Below are 14,346 nucleotides of genomic sequence, written 5' to 3' on the forward strand. Positions count from 1 at the left end.
TCCTTATCCTAAAACTATGACCTCTCATTCTAGATTGCCCCACAAGAGGAAACATCCTCTCTATATCTACTTTGTCAATCTTCTTAATCCTCTATCTACCTCAATTAGATCTCCTCTCAGTCTTCTAAACTCTGGAGAGTAAAGGCCTAAACTGCTCAATCTCTCTTCATAAGACAAACCCCTCAACTCTGGAATCAATCGAGTGAATCTCCTCTGAACTGCCTCCACTGCAACTACATCCCTCCTCAAGTAAGGGGACCAAAACTGTACGCAATACTGCAGGTGCAGTCTCACTAATGCCTTGTACAGTTGCAGCAACATTTCCCTACTTTTATATACTATTCCTTGAGCAATAAATGCCAAAATTCCATTTGTCTTCCTTATTACCTGCTGCACCTGCATACTAGCTTTCTGTGATTCATGCACGAGGACACCCAGATCCCTCTGCACTGAAGCATTCTGAAGTTTCTCTCCATTTAGATAATAATTTGCCTTTCTATTCTTCTCCACAAAGTGGATAACCTCACACTTATCCACGATATACTCCATCTCCATCAAAGAAGCTGACTCACTCCAAGCAGAAGGGCCGCCTGCGCATCAACACTCGCAGAATTTCTCATCCACAGCTGTTAGATAAGTTTCTAAATTCACTTGAAAAAGCCCTTCAAAACACTCCTACAGGGGATGCAGAGACCAAGTGGGCCAACATCAGAGACGCCATCTATGACTCAGCAGTGATCACCTATGGCAAACGTGTGAAGCAGAATGCAGTCTGGTTTCAATCTCAGTTTGAAGAGCTGGAACCCATTATAGCCGCTAAGCGCATTGCACTGCTGAACTACAAGAAAGCCCCCAGCGAGTTAACATCCGTAGAACTTAAAGCAGCCAGAAGCACTGCACAAAGAACAGCCAGGCGCTGCGCAAATGACTACTGGCAACACCTATGCAGTCATATTCAGCTGGCCTCTGACACCGGAAACATCAGAGGAATGTATGATGGCATTAAGAGAGCTTTTGGGCCAACCATCAAGAAGATCACCCCCCTCAAATCTAAATCAGGGGACACAATCACTGATCAATGCAAGCAAATGGACCGCTGGGTGCAGCACTACCTAGAACTGTACTCCAGGGAAAATGTTGTCACTGAGACCGCCCTCAATGCAGCCCAGTCTCTGCCAGTCATGGATGAGCTGGACGTACAGCCAACAAAATCGGAACTCAGTGATGCCATTGATTCTCTAGCCAGCGGAAAAGCCCCTGGGAAGGACGGCATTATCCCTGAAATAATCAAGAGTGCCAAGCCTGCTATACTTTCAGCACTCTATGAACTGCTTTGCCTGTGCTGGGATGAGGGAGCAGTACCACAGGACATGCGCAATGCCAATATCATCAGCCTCCATAAGAACAAGGGTGACCGCGGTGACTGCAACAACTACCGTGGAATCTCCCTGCTCAGCATAGTGGGGAAAGTCTTCGCTCGAGTCGTTTTAAAGAGACTCCAGAAGCTGGCTGAGCATGTCTACCCTGAGGCACAGTGTGGATTTCGAGCAGAGAGATCGACCATTGACATGCTGTTCTCCCTTCGCCAGCTACAATAGAAATGCAGTGAACAACAGATGCCCTTCTACGTTGCTTTCATTGATCTCCCCCAAAGCCTTTGACCTCATCAGCAGACGTGGTCTCTTCAGACTACTATAAAAGATCGGATGTCCACCAAAGCTACTAAGTATCATCACCTCATTCCATGACAATATGAAAGGCACAATTCAGCATAGCGGTGCCTCATCAGACCCCTTTCCTATCCTGAGTGGCGTGAAACAGGGCTGTGTTATCAAACCTACACTGTTTTGGATCTTCTTCTCCCTGCTGCTCTCACATGCGTTCAAGTCCTCAGAAGAAGAAATTTTCCTCCACGCAAGATCAGATGGCAGGTTTTACAAGCTTGCCCATCTAAGAGTGAAGACCAAGTACGGAAAGTCCTCATCAGGGAACTCCTCTTTGCTGACGATGATGCTTTAACATCTCACACTGAAGAGTGTCTGCAGAGACTCATCAACAGGATTGTGGCTGCCTGCAACAAATTTGGCCTAACCATCAGCCTCAAGAAAACAAACATCATGGGACAGGACGTCAGAAATGCTCCATCCATCAATATTGGTGACCACGCCTTGGAAGTGGTTCAAGAGTTCACCTACCTCGGCTCAACTATCACCAGTAACCTGTCTCTCGATGCAGAAATCACCAAGTGCATGGGAAAGGCTTCCACTGCTATGTCCAGACTGGCCAAGAGAGTGTGGGAAAATGGCGCACTGACACGGAACACAAAAGTCCAAGTGTATCAAGCCTGTGTCCTCAGTACCTTGCTCTACGGCAGCGAGGCCTAGACAACGTATGTCAGCCAAGAGCGACGTCTCAATTCATTCCATCTTTGCTGCCTCCGGATAATCCTTGGCATCAGGTGGCAGGACCGTATCTCCAACACAGAAGTCCTCGAGGCGGCCAACATCCCCAGCATATACACCCTACTGGGCCAGCGGCGCTTGAGATGGCTTGGCCATGTGAGCCGTATGGAAGATGGCAGGATCCCCAAGGACACATTGTACAGCGTGCTCGTCACTGGTATCAGACCCACTGGCCGTCCATGTCTCCGCTTTAAAGACGTCTGCAAACGCGACATGACGTCCTGTGACATTGATCACAACTCGTGGGAGTCAGTTGCCAGCGATCGCCAGAGCTGGCGGGCAGCCATAAAGGTGGGGCTAAAGTGTGGCAAGTCAAAGAAACATAGCAGTTAGCAGGAAAAAAAGACAGAAGCGCAAGGGTAGTGCGAACTCTGCAACAGCCCCGACAACCAACTTTATCTTCAGCACCTGTGGAAGAGTCTATCACTCTCGAATTGCCATTTATAGCCACTCCAGGCGCTGCTTCACAAACCACTGACCACCTCCAGGCGCTTACCCATTGTCTCTTGAGACAAGGAGGCCAAAGAAAGTAAGAAAGACTCCATCTGCCAAATTTTGGCCCGTTCACCTAACCTACCCATATCCATTTGTAAATTTCTTATTTCTTTACTGCAAATTACTATCCCACCTATTTTAGTCTCATCTGCAAATTGGGCTATTGTACCTTCTACCCCTGCATCCAAGTCATTAATATATATTGTAAATAATTGGGGCCAAAGGACCGAACCCTGTGGCACCCCACGAGTTACATCTTGCCAACCAGAAAAAGGAACTATTTATCCTGACTCGCTTTTTTCTGTTGGTTAGCCAATCCTCTATCCATGCTAATAAATTGCCCCAACCCCATGTGATCTTACCTTGTGCATTAACCTTTTGTGCGGCACCCTATCAAATGCCTTCTGGAAGTCCAGATATACTACATCTACAGGATCCCCATTATCCACTTTGCTTGTTACAGCTTCGAAGAACTCTAGCAAATTAGTCAAACACGATTTACCCTTCATAAAACCATGCTGACACTGATGTATTGTGTTTTGACTTTCTAAATATCCCGTTATTACTTACTTAATAATGGATCCTAACAATTTCCCAATGACAGATGTTAAACTAACTGGTCTGTAGTTTCCTACTTTCTGCCTCCCTCCCTTTTTGAACAAGGGTGTTATATTAGCATTTTTCCAATCCACTGGAACCTTTCCTGCAACCAGGGAATTTTGGAATATTATAACCCATGGATCCACTATCTCCGCTGCCACTTCCTTTAAGACCCTAGGATGTAGGCCATCAGGCCCTGGGGATTTGTCTGCCTTCAATCCCAATAGATTGCTCAGTACTTGTTCCCTCGTGATGATGATTTTTCTAAGTTCCTCTCTTCCTATAATCTCTGCATTTCCTGTTACTATTGGGATGGTACTAGTGTCCTCCACCGTGAAAACTGAGGCAAAAAACTGATTTAGTGTCTCCGCCATTTCTGTGTTCCCCTCTAGTAACTCCCCAGTCTCATCCTCCAAAGGACCAACATTCACTTTAGCTACTCTCTTACCTTTTATATACTTATGGAAGCTTTTGCAATCCGTTCTTATATTTTGCACTAGTTTTCTTTCATAATTTACCTTTGCTCTTTTTATTACTTTTTTAGTAACCCTTTGTTGATCTTTAAAAGATACCCAATCTTCCAGCCTGCCACTGGCCTTTGCAATATGGTATGCCTTAGTTTTTGTCTTTATGTTATCCTTAACTTTCTTCCTCTCGAGAATATATTTTAGTTGGGTATGTGGGTTCCTGGGCTTTATAAATAGGGGAATGGAGGACAAAAGCAAGGAATTTATGATGAATCTTTATAAAACCCTGATTCGCCCTCAACTGGGAGTATTTGGTCCAATTCTGAGCACCATGATTTAGGAAGGATGTGAAGGCTTTAGAGAGGGTGCAGAAAAGATTGACAAGAATGGTTCCAGGGATGAGGAGCTTCAGTTATGTGGATCAGCTGGAGAAGCTGGGTTGTTTTCCTTTGAGAAGAGAAGGTTGAGGAGATTTGATAGAGGTTTAAAAATAATGAGGAGTCTGGATAGATTAGATGTGGAGAAACGATTCCTGTAGGCAGTAGGGTCGAGAACTAGAGGACACCAATTGAAGACGATTGGCAAAAAAAGCAATGGCAACATGAGGAAAAACATTTTTACGTAGTGTCTTGTTCAGATCTGGAACGCACTGCCTGAAGGTGTGGTGGAGGATGATTCAGAAGAGAATTGGATAATTATCAAAAGCAAAAGACTTTGCTGGGCTACTGGAAAAAAGTGGGTGAGTGGGACTAGGTGACTTGCTCTTCCAGAGAGCTGGGATGGACATGATGGGCCAAATGGCCTCCTTCTGTGCTGTCACCATTCTATGATTCTATAACTTAGGGGAAGCACAGAGGCTAGCGACTGTACGGAAGGTACTGTGTGATGGTGGGGACCTCAGGAGAAGGCTGAGGTGGATCATCCACTTGGCACTTCTGGCTGAAGATGGTTGCAAATGCTTCAGCCTTGTCTCTTGCCCTGACATGCTTGGCTATCATTGACGATAGGGATGTTTATGGAGCTTCCTCCTCCTGTGAGTTGTTCTACTGTCCACTACCATTCATGATTGGATGTGGCAGGGCTTTGTCCATGTTTGACCTGATGCCGTGAGTCTTCAGAGAGTCCAGAGTCAGTGTCGAGGACTCCCAGGACCATGTCCTCCCAACTGTTTACCATTGTGCTGCCACCTCTGTTGGATCTGTCCTGCTGATGGGGCACGATGTACTCAGGGATGGTATGGGATGAATCTGGAATGTTAACTCTCAGCTATGATTCTGTGAGTATGACTATGACAGGCTTTTGCTTGACTAGTCTGTGGGCCAGCTCTCCCAATTTTAGCACAAGTGCCCAGCTTCACAACTTTACTAAAAATTGTGAAAATATCTCAGAATTTATCATTGCATATCTGAAGAGCTTTTTCACCAAAGTATTAAACTAGAAACAAAATCTTAACTCAATGCAATCTCACAGTTTCTATATAAACAATACCTACACTGAGATCGAGCAACATATTATGATTTATCTACTTACTGTCTTCTTTTGCCTTTTGATTGACTTCAGCATAATCAGCAAAACTACTTGTCTCAGGCACCAGCGTCTCATTATCTTCTGGAAAAAATATTTTTCTGATTCAGACATTAGCATGGTTTGTTTTTCAAAAAGCTATATCAGGTATGGCTTAAAAAAATTGCTCCGTTGCTAATGAGATAGATTTGCGTGATTAGGGTCACAAGTGGTTTTCGAAATAGTAGAGTATTGTGATGTGTGCTGGCAGCATCTAATGTTTGTAGGTAATATCTCAGATAATGTAGGATCGATTTTTGAGAGGGGAAGTGTTAAGGACTCAAAATGTAGCTATTAATCAGACTGTTAATTGAGATACATGACAAACTATAAGTGAGATTTAAACTGGTGCAGGCTATCATTGTGTGACGTGGTTTCTTAATGTCTATGGTTTGAACGTACTCTTCAAATGAAGATTGGAAAATGTTACAAATATAACAAATAATGAAAATCACAAATAAAAACAAGAAATGCTGGAACCTCTCAGCAGGTCTGGCAGCATCTGTGAAAAGAGAAGCAGAGTTAATGTTTCGTTCCGAAGAAGGTCACTGACCCGAAACGTTAACTCTGCTTCTCTTTTCACAGATGCTGCCAGACCTGCTGAGTGGTTCCAGCATTTCTTGTTTTTATTTCAGATTTCCAGCATCCGCAGTATTTTGCTTTTATTTTAATGAAAATCACATCCTGACATACAATAGTATTGAACTACATTGTAGAAAGTTCCAGATCACTTCGCAGCTTGAGTTCCTATTGCTCTCAATGAATGAGTTTCAACAGGTTTCCAGTTGGGTAACTGACTAGTCTCATCAACAGTTGTCTCACTCCGGGGTGTTTAGGAATTGTGAATTTGAGTGGCATATGTTCCACAGCATCCTGGGAACTAAGCTTTAGAAAGTTCCTGAATAGCCAGACTCTGGATTGGAGACCTAACAGTAAGAATGGGAACTGATTATGAAGAATAAGAAAATGAACCTGCAATCAACAGGATATTTGAATGTGACAGAATAGAGGAATAACATTTCTGTGTTTGAGTGTCATTTTATGTAAAACTGAAAATTACAATTACGCAATTGCTATGAACAACTGCGCAGAGCACATTAAAATCCCTGTTATGTTATTAGTGTTTAAATATTACCTTGAATTTGCTGGATTTCATTAATATTTGAATAAAGCTGAGGTGCCTCTTCTGTATTTTCCCCTCGTTGCAGAGGTTTCTGTCTTTGATTCCCTGAACCTATTCATACAGAAATCGCCCATTAACATGCGTTCAGCTTTCCTTACAAGGAATGCAGTGTAGAATGATGCCTGGACTTCAAGGGTTAAATTACAAGGAGTGATCACACAGACTAGGGTTGTATTCCTTGGAATTTAGAAGGTTAAGGGGTGATTTGATAATTTGAGTGTAGTTTTAAAGATTTTAATGGGAACTGATTGGATAGAGAGAAACTATTCGCTGTGGTTGGGGAGTCTCAGACTCGGGGCATAGCCTAAAATTTAGAGTTTAAAATTTAGACTAAGCTTTTGGCCGCCAGTCCAAATACCTCCATATAATATAAAAACAAGAAATGCTGGAACCACTCAGCAGGTCTGGCAGCATCTGTGGAAAGAGAAGCAGAGTTAACGTTTCGGGTCAGTGATCCTTCTTCGGTCACTGACCCGAAACGTTAACTCTGCTTCTCTTTCCACAGATGCTGCCAGACCTGCTGAGTGGTTCCAGATTTACTTGTTTTTATTTCAGATTTCCAGCATCCGCAGTATTTTGCTTTTACAAATATCTGCATATGTGGCTCAGTGTCAAATTCAGTTTAATAACACCCCTGTAAAGCATCTTCGGATGTTTTTCCACATTAAAGGCACTCTATAAATCTAGGTTGTTGATTTTGTTATACAGCTGTGATCAGTTGCATCGTCTCGTACTGAACTCCCATCATTCTAGCAGTTCAGGAACTGTTGCCTTCCAAGAATATTTGACACATAGAAAAACCAACACATCTGTTTATGCAATCCGAGTGAATTACATTGTTTAAAATTAAACAAGGATATCATTATCATTCCTGGATTTGGGAATCATGTGCCACATTCACATTTTATTACATGTATCAGACTTGAAATTGAACGCAGCAATTTACATATCTTACCTGCAACCTTGCACTTTCTTAGACTCAGTACCAGTGCCAGGATAATGATGAGGAGAAGAGCCAGACTTCCAAAAATAACAACATTGGTATGTTTGAAAGTGGAACGACCTATCAGAAGAATAAGCACAGATTTCACATTTAGTTAATAGATTAAGGGCTAGAAATTGGTTCGCTCTGATTTGCGGGCACAGGGGCCATGATGCATAACCTGCTGCAGTTGTTGGAAACGAGGTGGGCAGCATGTAAAATTTGTGTACTAAATCCCCCAATTTCCCTGACTGTAGCACAGCCATGAGCAGCTCCCGTGCTGAACTGGTCTCCGTTGCACTGCCTGGACCATCTACGCACCGCAGGGAGACGAGTAGCATTCTGAAGAAACCACATGCTCCAGGCAGCCTTCCCTTTTTAAAAGCGCAGTCCCTATAAAAGGGAAGTCGCAGAAATGCACTGCAGGCTCCTTGATAACTACTCTGAAGCACTCAGAGAGAAGGAAAATGGTGCACGACATCAAAGAAGGGGCTCCCTGCTTTAGTGACGCCACTCTGGATGCACTGGTTAGAAAGGTGAAGGCCAGGAAGGAAGCTGTGTTTCCACTGAGAGGCAGGCAGCTTTCACAATTGACCTTCGGTAGGGAATGGGATTATGTGACAATGGCAGTTAATGCCCAGAGTGTGACGCCCAGGACATGGCAACAGTGACGAAAGAAGTTTAATAACCTCATTTGGATAGTCAAGGTGCATGAATGCATCTGCACGTCTGAGTTCACACCCACCACACTACCCACTACACAATCCACATCTCACGGTGATCAACACACCCCACCCCCAATACTCCTGCAGCAACACGCCCTGACACTGAGAACGCACCGCTCTCATCCTTACACTAACCTCACCCACACATGTCTTCCAATCATGCCAGCCACATACACACCTGTACAAGCCTCCATAAACCTACAGCTATTCAGCTATAGCAGGCAGCTCACCCAAACACAGTGACACACAGTCACTGACATTCTACCCTCTCTTTTGTAGGAGAAGGTCACCAATAACAGGTAGGAGACTCACAGGACTGGCAGGTGACCAGCACAGAATTATTGGGACCAATGCCATGAAGCCAGTGACACTTAGCACTGCCAAGGCCATTGATGATGATGATGATGCTGCCTTATGCACCTTTTCCACTGACTCCTGCTATGAAATGGAAATTGCAAACTGTGAACCTCCTGCTTTCCTCCCAACCCTCCCCTCCCCTTCTGCTTTTGTGCTTTGAAATTATCATGAATTACCACCTGGTCAGTCAATGCAGCCTCATGAGGAAGGGCCAGAGCAACAGCTGACCTCTGAGGAAGAAGCAACATCACTTGAGGATGTAACTAGTGGGATGGATAAGGGGGAAGCAATGTGTATTTGGATTTCAGTTTCTCCCTATTTACTCTGTCCAGACCCCTCATAATTTTGAATACCTCTGTCAAATCTACTCTCAACCTTCTCTTCTCGAAGGAGAACAGTCCCATCTTTGCCAATCTATCCAAATAACTGAAGTTTCTCATCCCTGGAACTATTCCTATAAACCTGTCCTGCACCCTCTCCAAGGCCTTCACATGCTTCTTACAGTGTGGTGCCCAGAATTGGACACAATACTCCATTTGCAGCTGAACCAGTGATTTATAAATGTTCACCATAACTTCCTTGCTTTTGTGCTGGTGTTGACCAAGATTGTGTCATCGCATCAACATTCTTCTCCATCTTCCTCACTGCAATTTTGCACCTCACCTCCAGCAATCCCGCCACAGGAGCAGTGATAACTTACAGGATGGACAGGAAATTATTCAACCTCCGTCACCTCCACTCCAAAATCAAAGCTCACACTAAGCTCAGTCATTGAGCTTCAGTATGCGGATGATGTTTGTGTATGTGCTCACTCAGAGACTGAGCTGCAAGTCATCATTGACTCCTTCACTGAAGCATACGAGAGGATGGGTCGTACTTTAAACATCCAGAAGACTGAGGTCCTCTTCCAACCCACTCCCACAGTACAGCATCATCCCCCATCAACTAGGATCCACAGTGAGACCCAGTAAATGTGGACCAATTTCTCCAGAGTCTCCCCTCAACGAAGGCAGACATAGATGAGGAAGTCCACCAGCACCTTTAGTGTGCCAGCTCTGCTATTGGCTGACTGAGGAAGAAAGTATTTGAGACCTCAAACCCAGGACGAAGGTCGTGACATATTGGGTAGCAGCGATCCCTGTGCTCCTATTTGTTTCTGATACAATCTATAGCAGCTATCTCCAGGCACTGGAGAAATCTCATCAACGCTGTCTCCACAAGATCCTTCACATGCGTTGGTAGGAGAGGCGGTCTAATGTCAGTACCCTCTCCCAAGACAACATTCCCAGCATCAAGGTGCTCATCACCCAAAACCTGCTTCGCTGGGCGGGTCACGTCACTCACATGTCTAACACCAGGTTCCCAAAGCAACTGTTCGACTCTGAGCTTTGCCACAGCAAATGACTCCCAGGAGAACAGTGGAAACACTTTAGGGACGTTCTCAAAGCATTCCTGAAGAAATCCAACATACCCACCAAATCACAGGTGTCCCTGCCCCTCAACTGGACGGCACAGTGGCGCAGTGGTTAGCACCGCAGCCTCACAGCTCTAGCAACCCGGGTTCAGTTCTGGGTACTGCCTGTGTAGAGTTTGCAAATTCTCCCTGTGACCGCGTGGGTTTCTGCCGGGTGCTCCGGTTTCCTCCCACAGCCAAAGACTTCCAGGTTGAGAGGTAAATTGCCCCTAGTGTAGGTAGGTGGTAGGAGAATTGTGGGGATGTGGTAGGGAATGTAGGATTAATGTAGTATAAATGGGTGGTTGTTGGTTGACACAGACTCGGTGGGCCGAAGGGCCTGTTTTAGAGCTGTATCTCTCTATGACTCTAATTGCACTAAGTGGAGACGGTTTATTCGGAAAGGTACTGAGCACCTCGTGAGATTTCGACATGAGCACACAGAGGCCAAGTCCAGGCAGTGGAAGGAGCATACAGTCCCCCAAGTAACTCGCTTCTCCAACTCTTCAAACACCACATGCCCCACATGTGGTGGAGTCTGCAGTTCACCCATCGGACCCATTAGCCATGTCAGAGCGCATGGAACCGGAGTGGAAGCAAGTCATCCTCGGTCCTGAAGGACGGCCTAAGAAGGAGACGGATCTATGACTCTATTTATAAAACCCAGGATGCTGTATGTCTTATTAACTGTTTTTCAACCTGCCCTGCCACCTTCAACGGTGGGATCCTGGGCTTTATAAATCGAGGCATAGAGTACAAAAGCAAGAAAGTAATGATGAACCTTTATAAAACATTGGTTTGGCTTCAAATGGAGTATTGTGTCTAATTCTTGGCACCACACTTTAAAAAGAATGTGAAGGCTTCAGACGGGGCAAGAGAAAAGATTTAGGAGAATGGTTCCAGAGTTTACAGACTTCAATTACAAGCATAGATTGGAGTAACTGGGGCTGTTCTCCTTAGAGAAGAGAAGTTTGAGAGGAGATTTGATAGAGGTGATCAAATTCATGTGGGGTCTAGACAGAGTAGATTGAGAGAAACTGTCCTCTTTGGCAGAGGAGTGGAGACCCAGAGGACACCAATTCAAGGTCATTGGCAAAAGAACCAGAGGCCACATGAGAAATCATTTTCTTTACATGGTGAGTGGTTAGGATCTGGAATGCACTACCTGAGACGGTGGTGAAGGCAGATTCAATCATGGTTTCAAAAGGGAATTGGATAAGCAATGAAGTTTAGAAATTTTCAGGGTTACAGGGAAAAGGGTGTGTGGGATTAGCTGAATTGCTCTTGCAGAGAGTCACCATAGACTCGACAGGCCAAATGGCCTCCTTCTGTGCTGTAACCGTTCTGATTGGCATCCTTCCCTCGATGAAAGATGATGGACAGGCAGCAAACAATCCATTTAGGTGGGGTGTCTTCTCTTGGTGCACCTTCGCTGGCTCTGATGATGTGAAGGCCAATCCTTGAGAGGCATGTTCTGCCACAAATGCTGCACATGAGGCTGCCAAGTGTCATTGTGAGCTGTTGTTTTCAATGTTGGCGCCTGTTGCCAAGCTGCTGTAATAATTGGTCATCATGGTAGTGCACACTAGTCCACAGAATGTGTCGCCATTTCCCTCTTTCACCAGTTAGTGACTCCCAGGTGTGATAGTCAACACTTAGGAACTTCATGTCATATTAGCAGCCATCCATGAGGCGGAGCTTTGGGTGCTCCACTGGTCATCTGGCCCCTGCTACCTCACCATACAGAAGGTCCTTGGGTATGCGACTGACTGAAATAGTGGCTGAAAATGGGCACTACACACAGGAATGATGGATGCAAATCCTTTCTTCTGTTTTGCACCTGAATAGTACTACATCTGAATTTCCTCTGTGGCTTTTCAGATAGCTGGCCTTCAAGTTAGTTGACCAATGTAAATTGCATGGAACTGAGTGTCGGAGTCCTGTACACCCAGATCCCCGACTGTATTGCTGGCCGAAATTCAGAAACAGGTTTACTTCAAAACAAGAAACCTGGAATTATAGCTTCCAGAGCTATAAAGTTCCATTTACTCAAGTAAATTGCAAGCAAGTAATTCTGACTGCTTCAGGTGATGTCCCCCAAGGGGTCAGTATTAGGATCACTGTGCTTTTTGATATAAGTTATTGATCTGGACTTGGGTAGAAAGGGTGTAATTTCAAAGTTGCTAAATGACACAAAACTCTGAAATGTAGCAAACAGTAAGAAGGATGGTAACAAACTTGAGGAGGACATAGACTGATGAAATGAGCAGTGTGACAGAAACCACACATGCCAAATGGAAACATACTAATTTTGTCATATGGAACACTTTTTCAACTTTTACTGGACACTGAACATAACTTGTTTAAAATAAAACACAGAGCTGAATGGCTGAAAACATGGCTGCACATTTGCATTCTGAGAGACAATGGGAGTGCTCCCTGATTCAATTAGTCAGATGGGTTTTGTCAATAATGATGATCAACAGGCATTGAGAGCCATTGGTTATGTAAGAGCCAGCACTCCACAGACAATCACCCTCCACACCCCCACCGAGTGTGTCTAGTAAGCTTTGAAGAATCAACAACCCTCACAGACGATGCCTTTGCAAACAAAGCTGGTCACATGACTAACTTGCTGGCCAACCTGGCAATTGATTGAATTGTGCCTCACAGAAAAGTTCAGGGAGACTGAAATTATGAAGACCAAAGAGAAGCAAAGTCTCTCTCTCTGTCTCTCTCTCCAGCAAAGTTCCAGGGACCCATGGAAGCAACGCAAGCCTCAAGAGAGAAGACCCATGCAGCCTTCTGATACCAACGAAACAAGTTGACAGTCTGCATTGGGCCCCAATGAGAACTGCAAGACTTAACTGCAATCAAAGACTTAACAGCAAAACTACAACCAATAACTGAATTCCATTTACTACTCCAAACCCTTCCCCTTTAATTCTTTCTCCTCCTCTGTATCTATTTGTGTGTGTGTTTATCGCGTTTGCATGCTCGCGTGGTTGCGTTGCGTATTTTTAGTAATTTTAACGGTGTTGGAGTGTTAAGGTTAATAAACTTACAGCTTTCTTGTTTAAACCTGAGAAAGCCTGTCTGATTGGTTCCTTTACAATTACAATTAGACAGCACGAGCAAGGACTCACTGAGGTGAAGCTAAAGACACTGTGTTTTTTAAAGTTAAACCCTGTTACAGCCAAAATAGAAAAGGGGCCAGAGGGGCGCTTGAGACCCCTTCCTCACCTGGTCATAACAGCAGACACATGTAGTATGAAATTTAATGCAGAGAAATGAGAAGTGATTTGGTAGGAAGAAGGAGGAGAGGCAATTTCAACAAAATGGAATAATTTTAATGGGGCGCAGGAACAGCAAGGCCTCGGAGTTCACAAACCTAAATCTTTGAATGTGACAGAAAAAGTTGATGAGGCTGGGATTAATCAGTGGAAGGGCATAGTACAAAAGCAAGAAAATTTCACTAAAAACTGAGATGTGAAGGAATTTTTTCTCTCAGAGGGTCGTGAATCTCTGGAATTCTCTGCCTCAGAGAGTTGTGGAGGCTAGGTCACTAAATGTATTTAAGGAGGAGGTAGATAGATTTTTGAAATCTCGGGGAGTCGAGGGTTAGGCAGAGCAGGCCAGAAAGAGAGGTTGAGGACTGGGACAGATCAGCCATGATCTTATTGAATGGCGGGGCAGGCTTGAGGAGCTGAATGGCCTACTCCTGCTCCTACTTCTTATGTCCTTATTTAAGATAATTAGCAAAAGAACCAGAGCAAAGATAAAGCGAATTATTTTATGCAGTGAGTTATTATAACCTGGAATGCACTGCCTGAAAGGGCGGTGGAAACAGATTCAATCATAACTTTCAAAAGGAAATTGGATAAATATTTGAAGAGTAAATATTTGCAGGATGATGGAAGACGAGGGAAGTGAAGCTAATTGGACAGTTCTTTTTAAAGAATCGCACAGTCCTAAGTGGCCAAAATTACTTCTTTCTGTGCTGAAAGATTCTGTGATTTCCAGTTGATTCCAGGCTGATGTCATTCCCCAGCCAATTAG

At 44.4% G+C, this 14,346-nt stretch overlaps 1 protein-coding gene across 8 annotated transcripts in view; it reads right to left on the reverse strand.

Moving 5' to 3' along the window:
* Window positions 1-14,346, reverse strand: part of LOC137376021 (uncharacterized) — a 69,097-nt gene that overhangs the window by 8,898 nt on the left and 45,853 nt on the right. For 2 of the 8 annotated variants that reach the window (XM_068043957.1, XM_068043953.1), the window contains 3 exons: window positions 7,726-7,833; window positions 6,723-6,821; window positions 5,555-5,632 (listed from right to left, as the gene is read on the reverse strand). In XM_068043957.1, coding sequence (XP_067900058.1) covers window positions 5,555-5,632; window positions 6,723-6,821; window positions 7,726-7,833 — 285 coding nt within the window. Of the gene's footprint in view, window positions 1-5,554; window positions 5,633-6,722; window positions 6,822-7,725; window positions 7,834-14,346 lie in introns of those variants that run through there. The other 6 variants (XM_068043955.1, XM_068043959.1, XM_068043954.1 and 3 more) reach the window with 3 other exon arrangements.

Source organism: Heterodontus francisci, chromosome 12 (genome assembly GCF_036365525.1).
Source record: "Heterodontus francisci isolate sHetFra1 chromosome 12, sHetFra1.hap1, whole genome shotgun sequence".
Lineage (NCBI taxonomy): Eukaryota > Metazoa > Chordata > Chondrichthyes > Heterodontiformes > Heterodontidae > Heterodontus > Heterodontus francisci.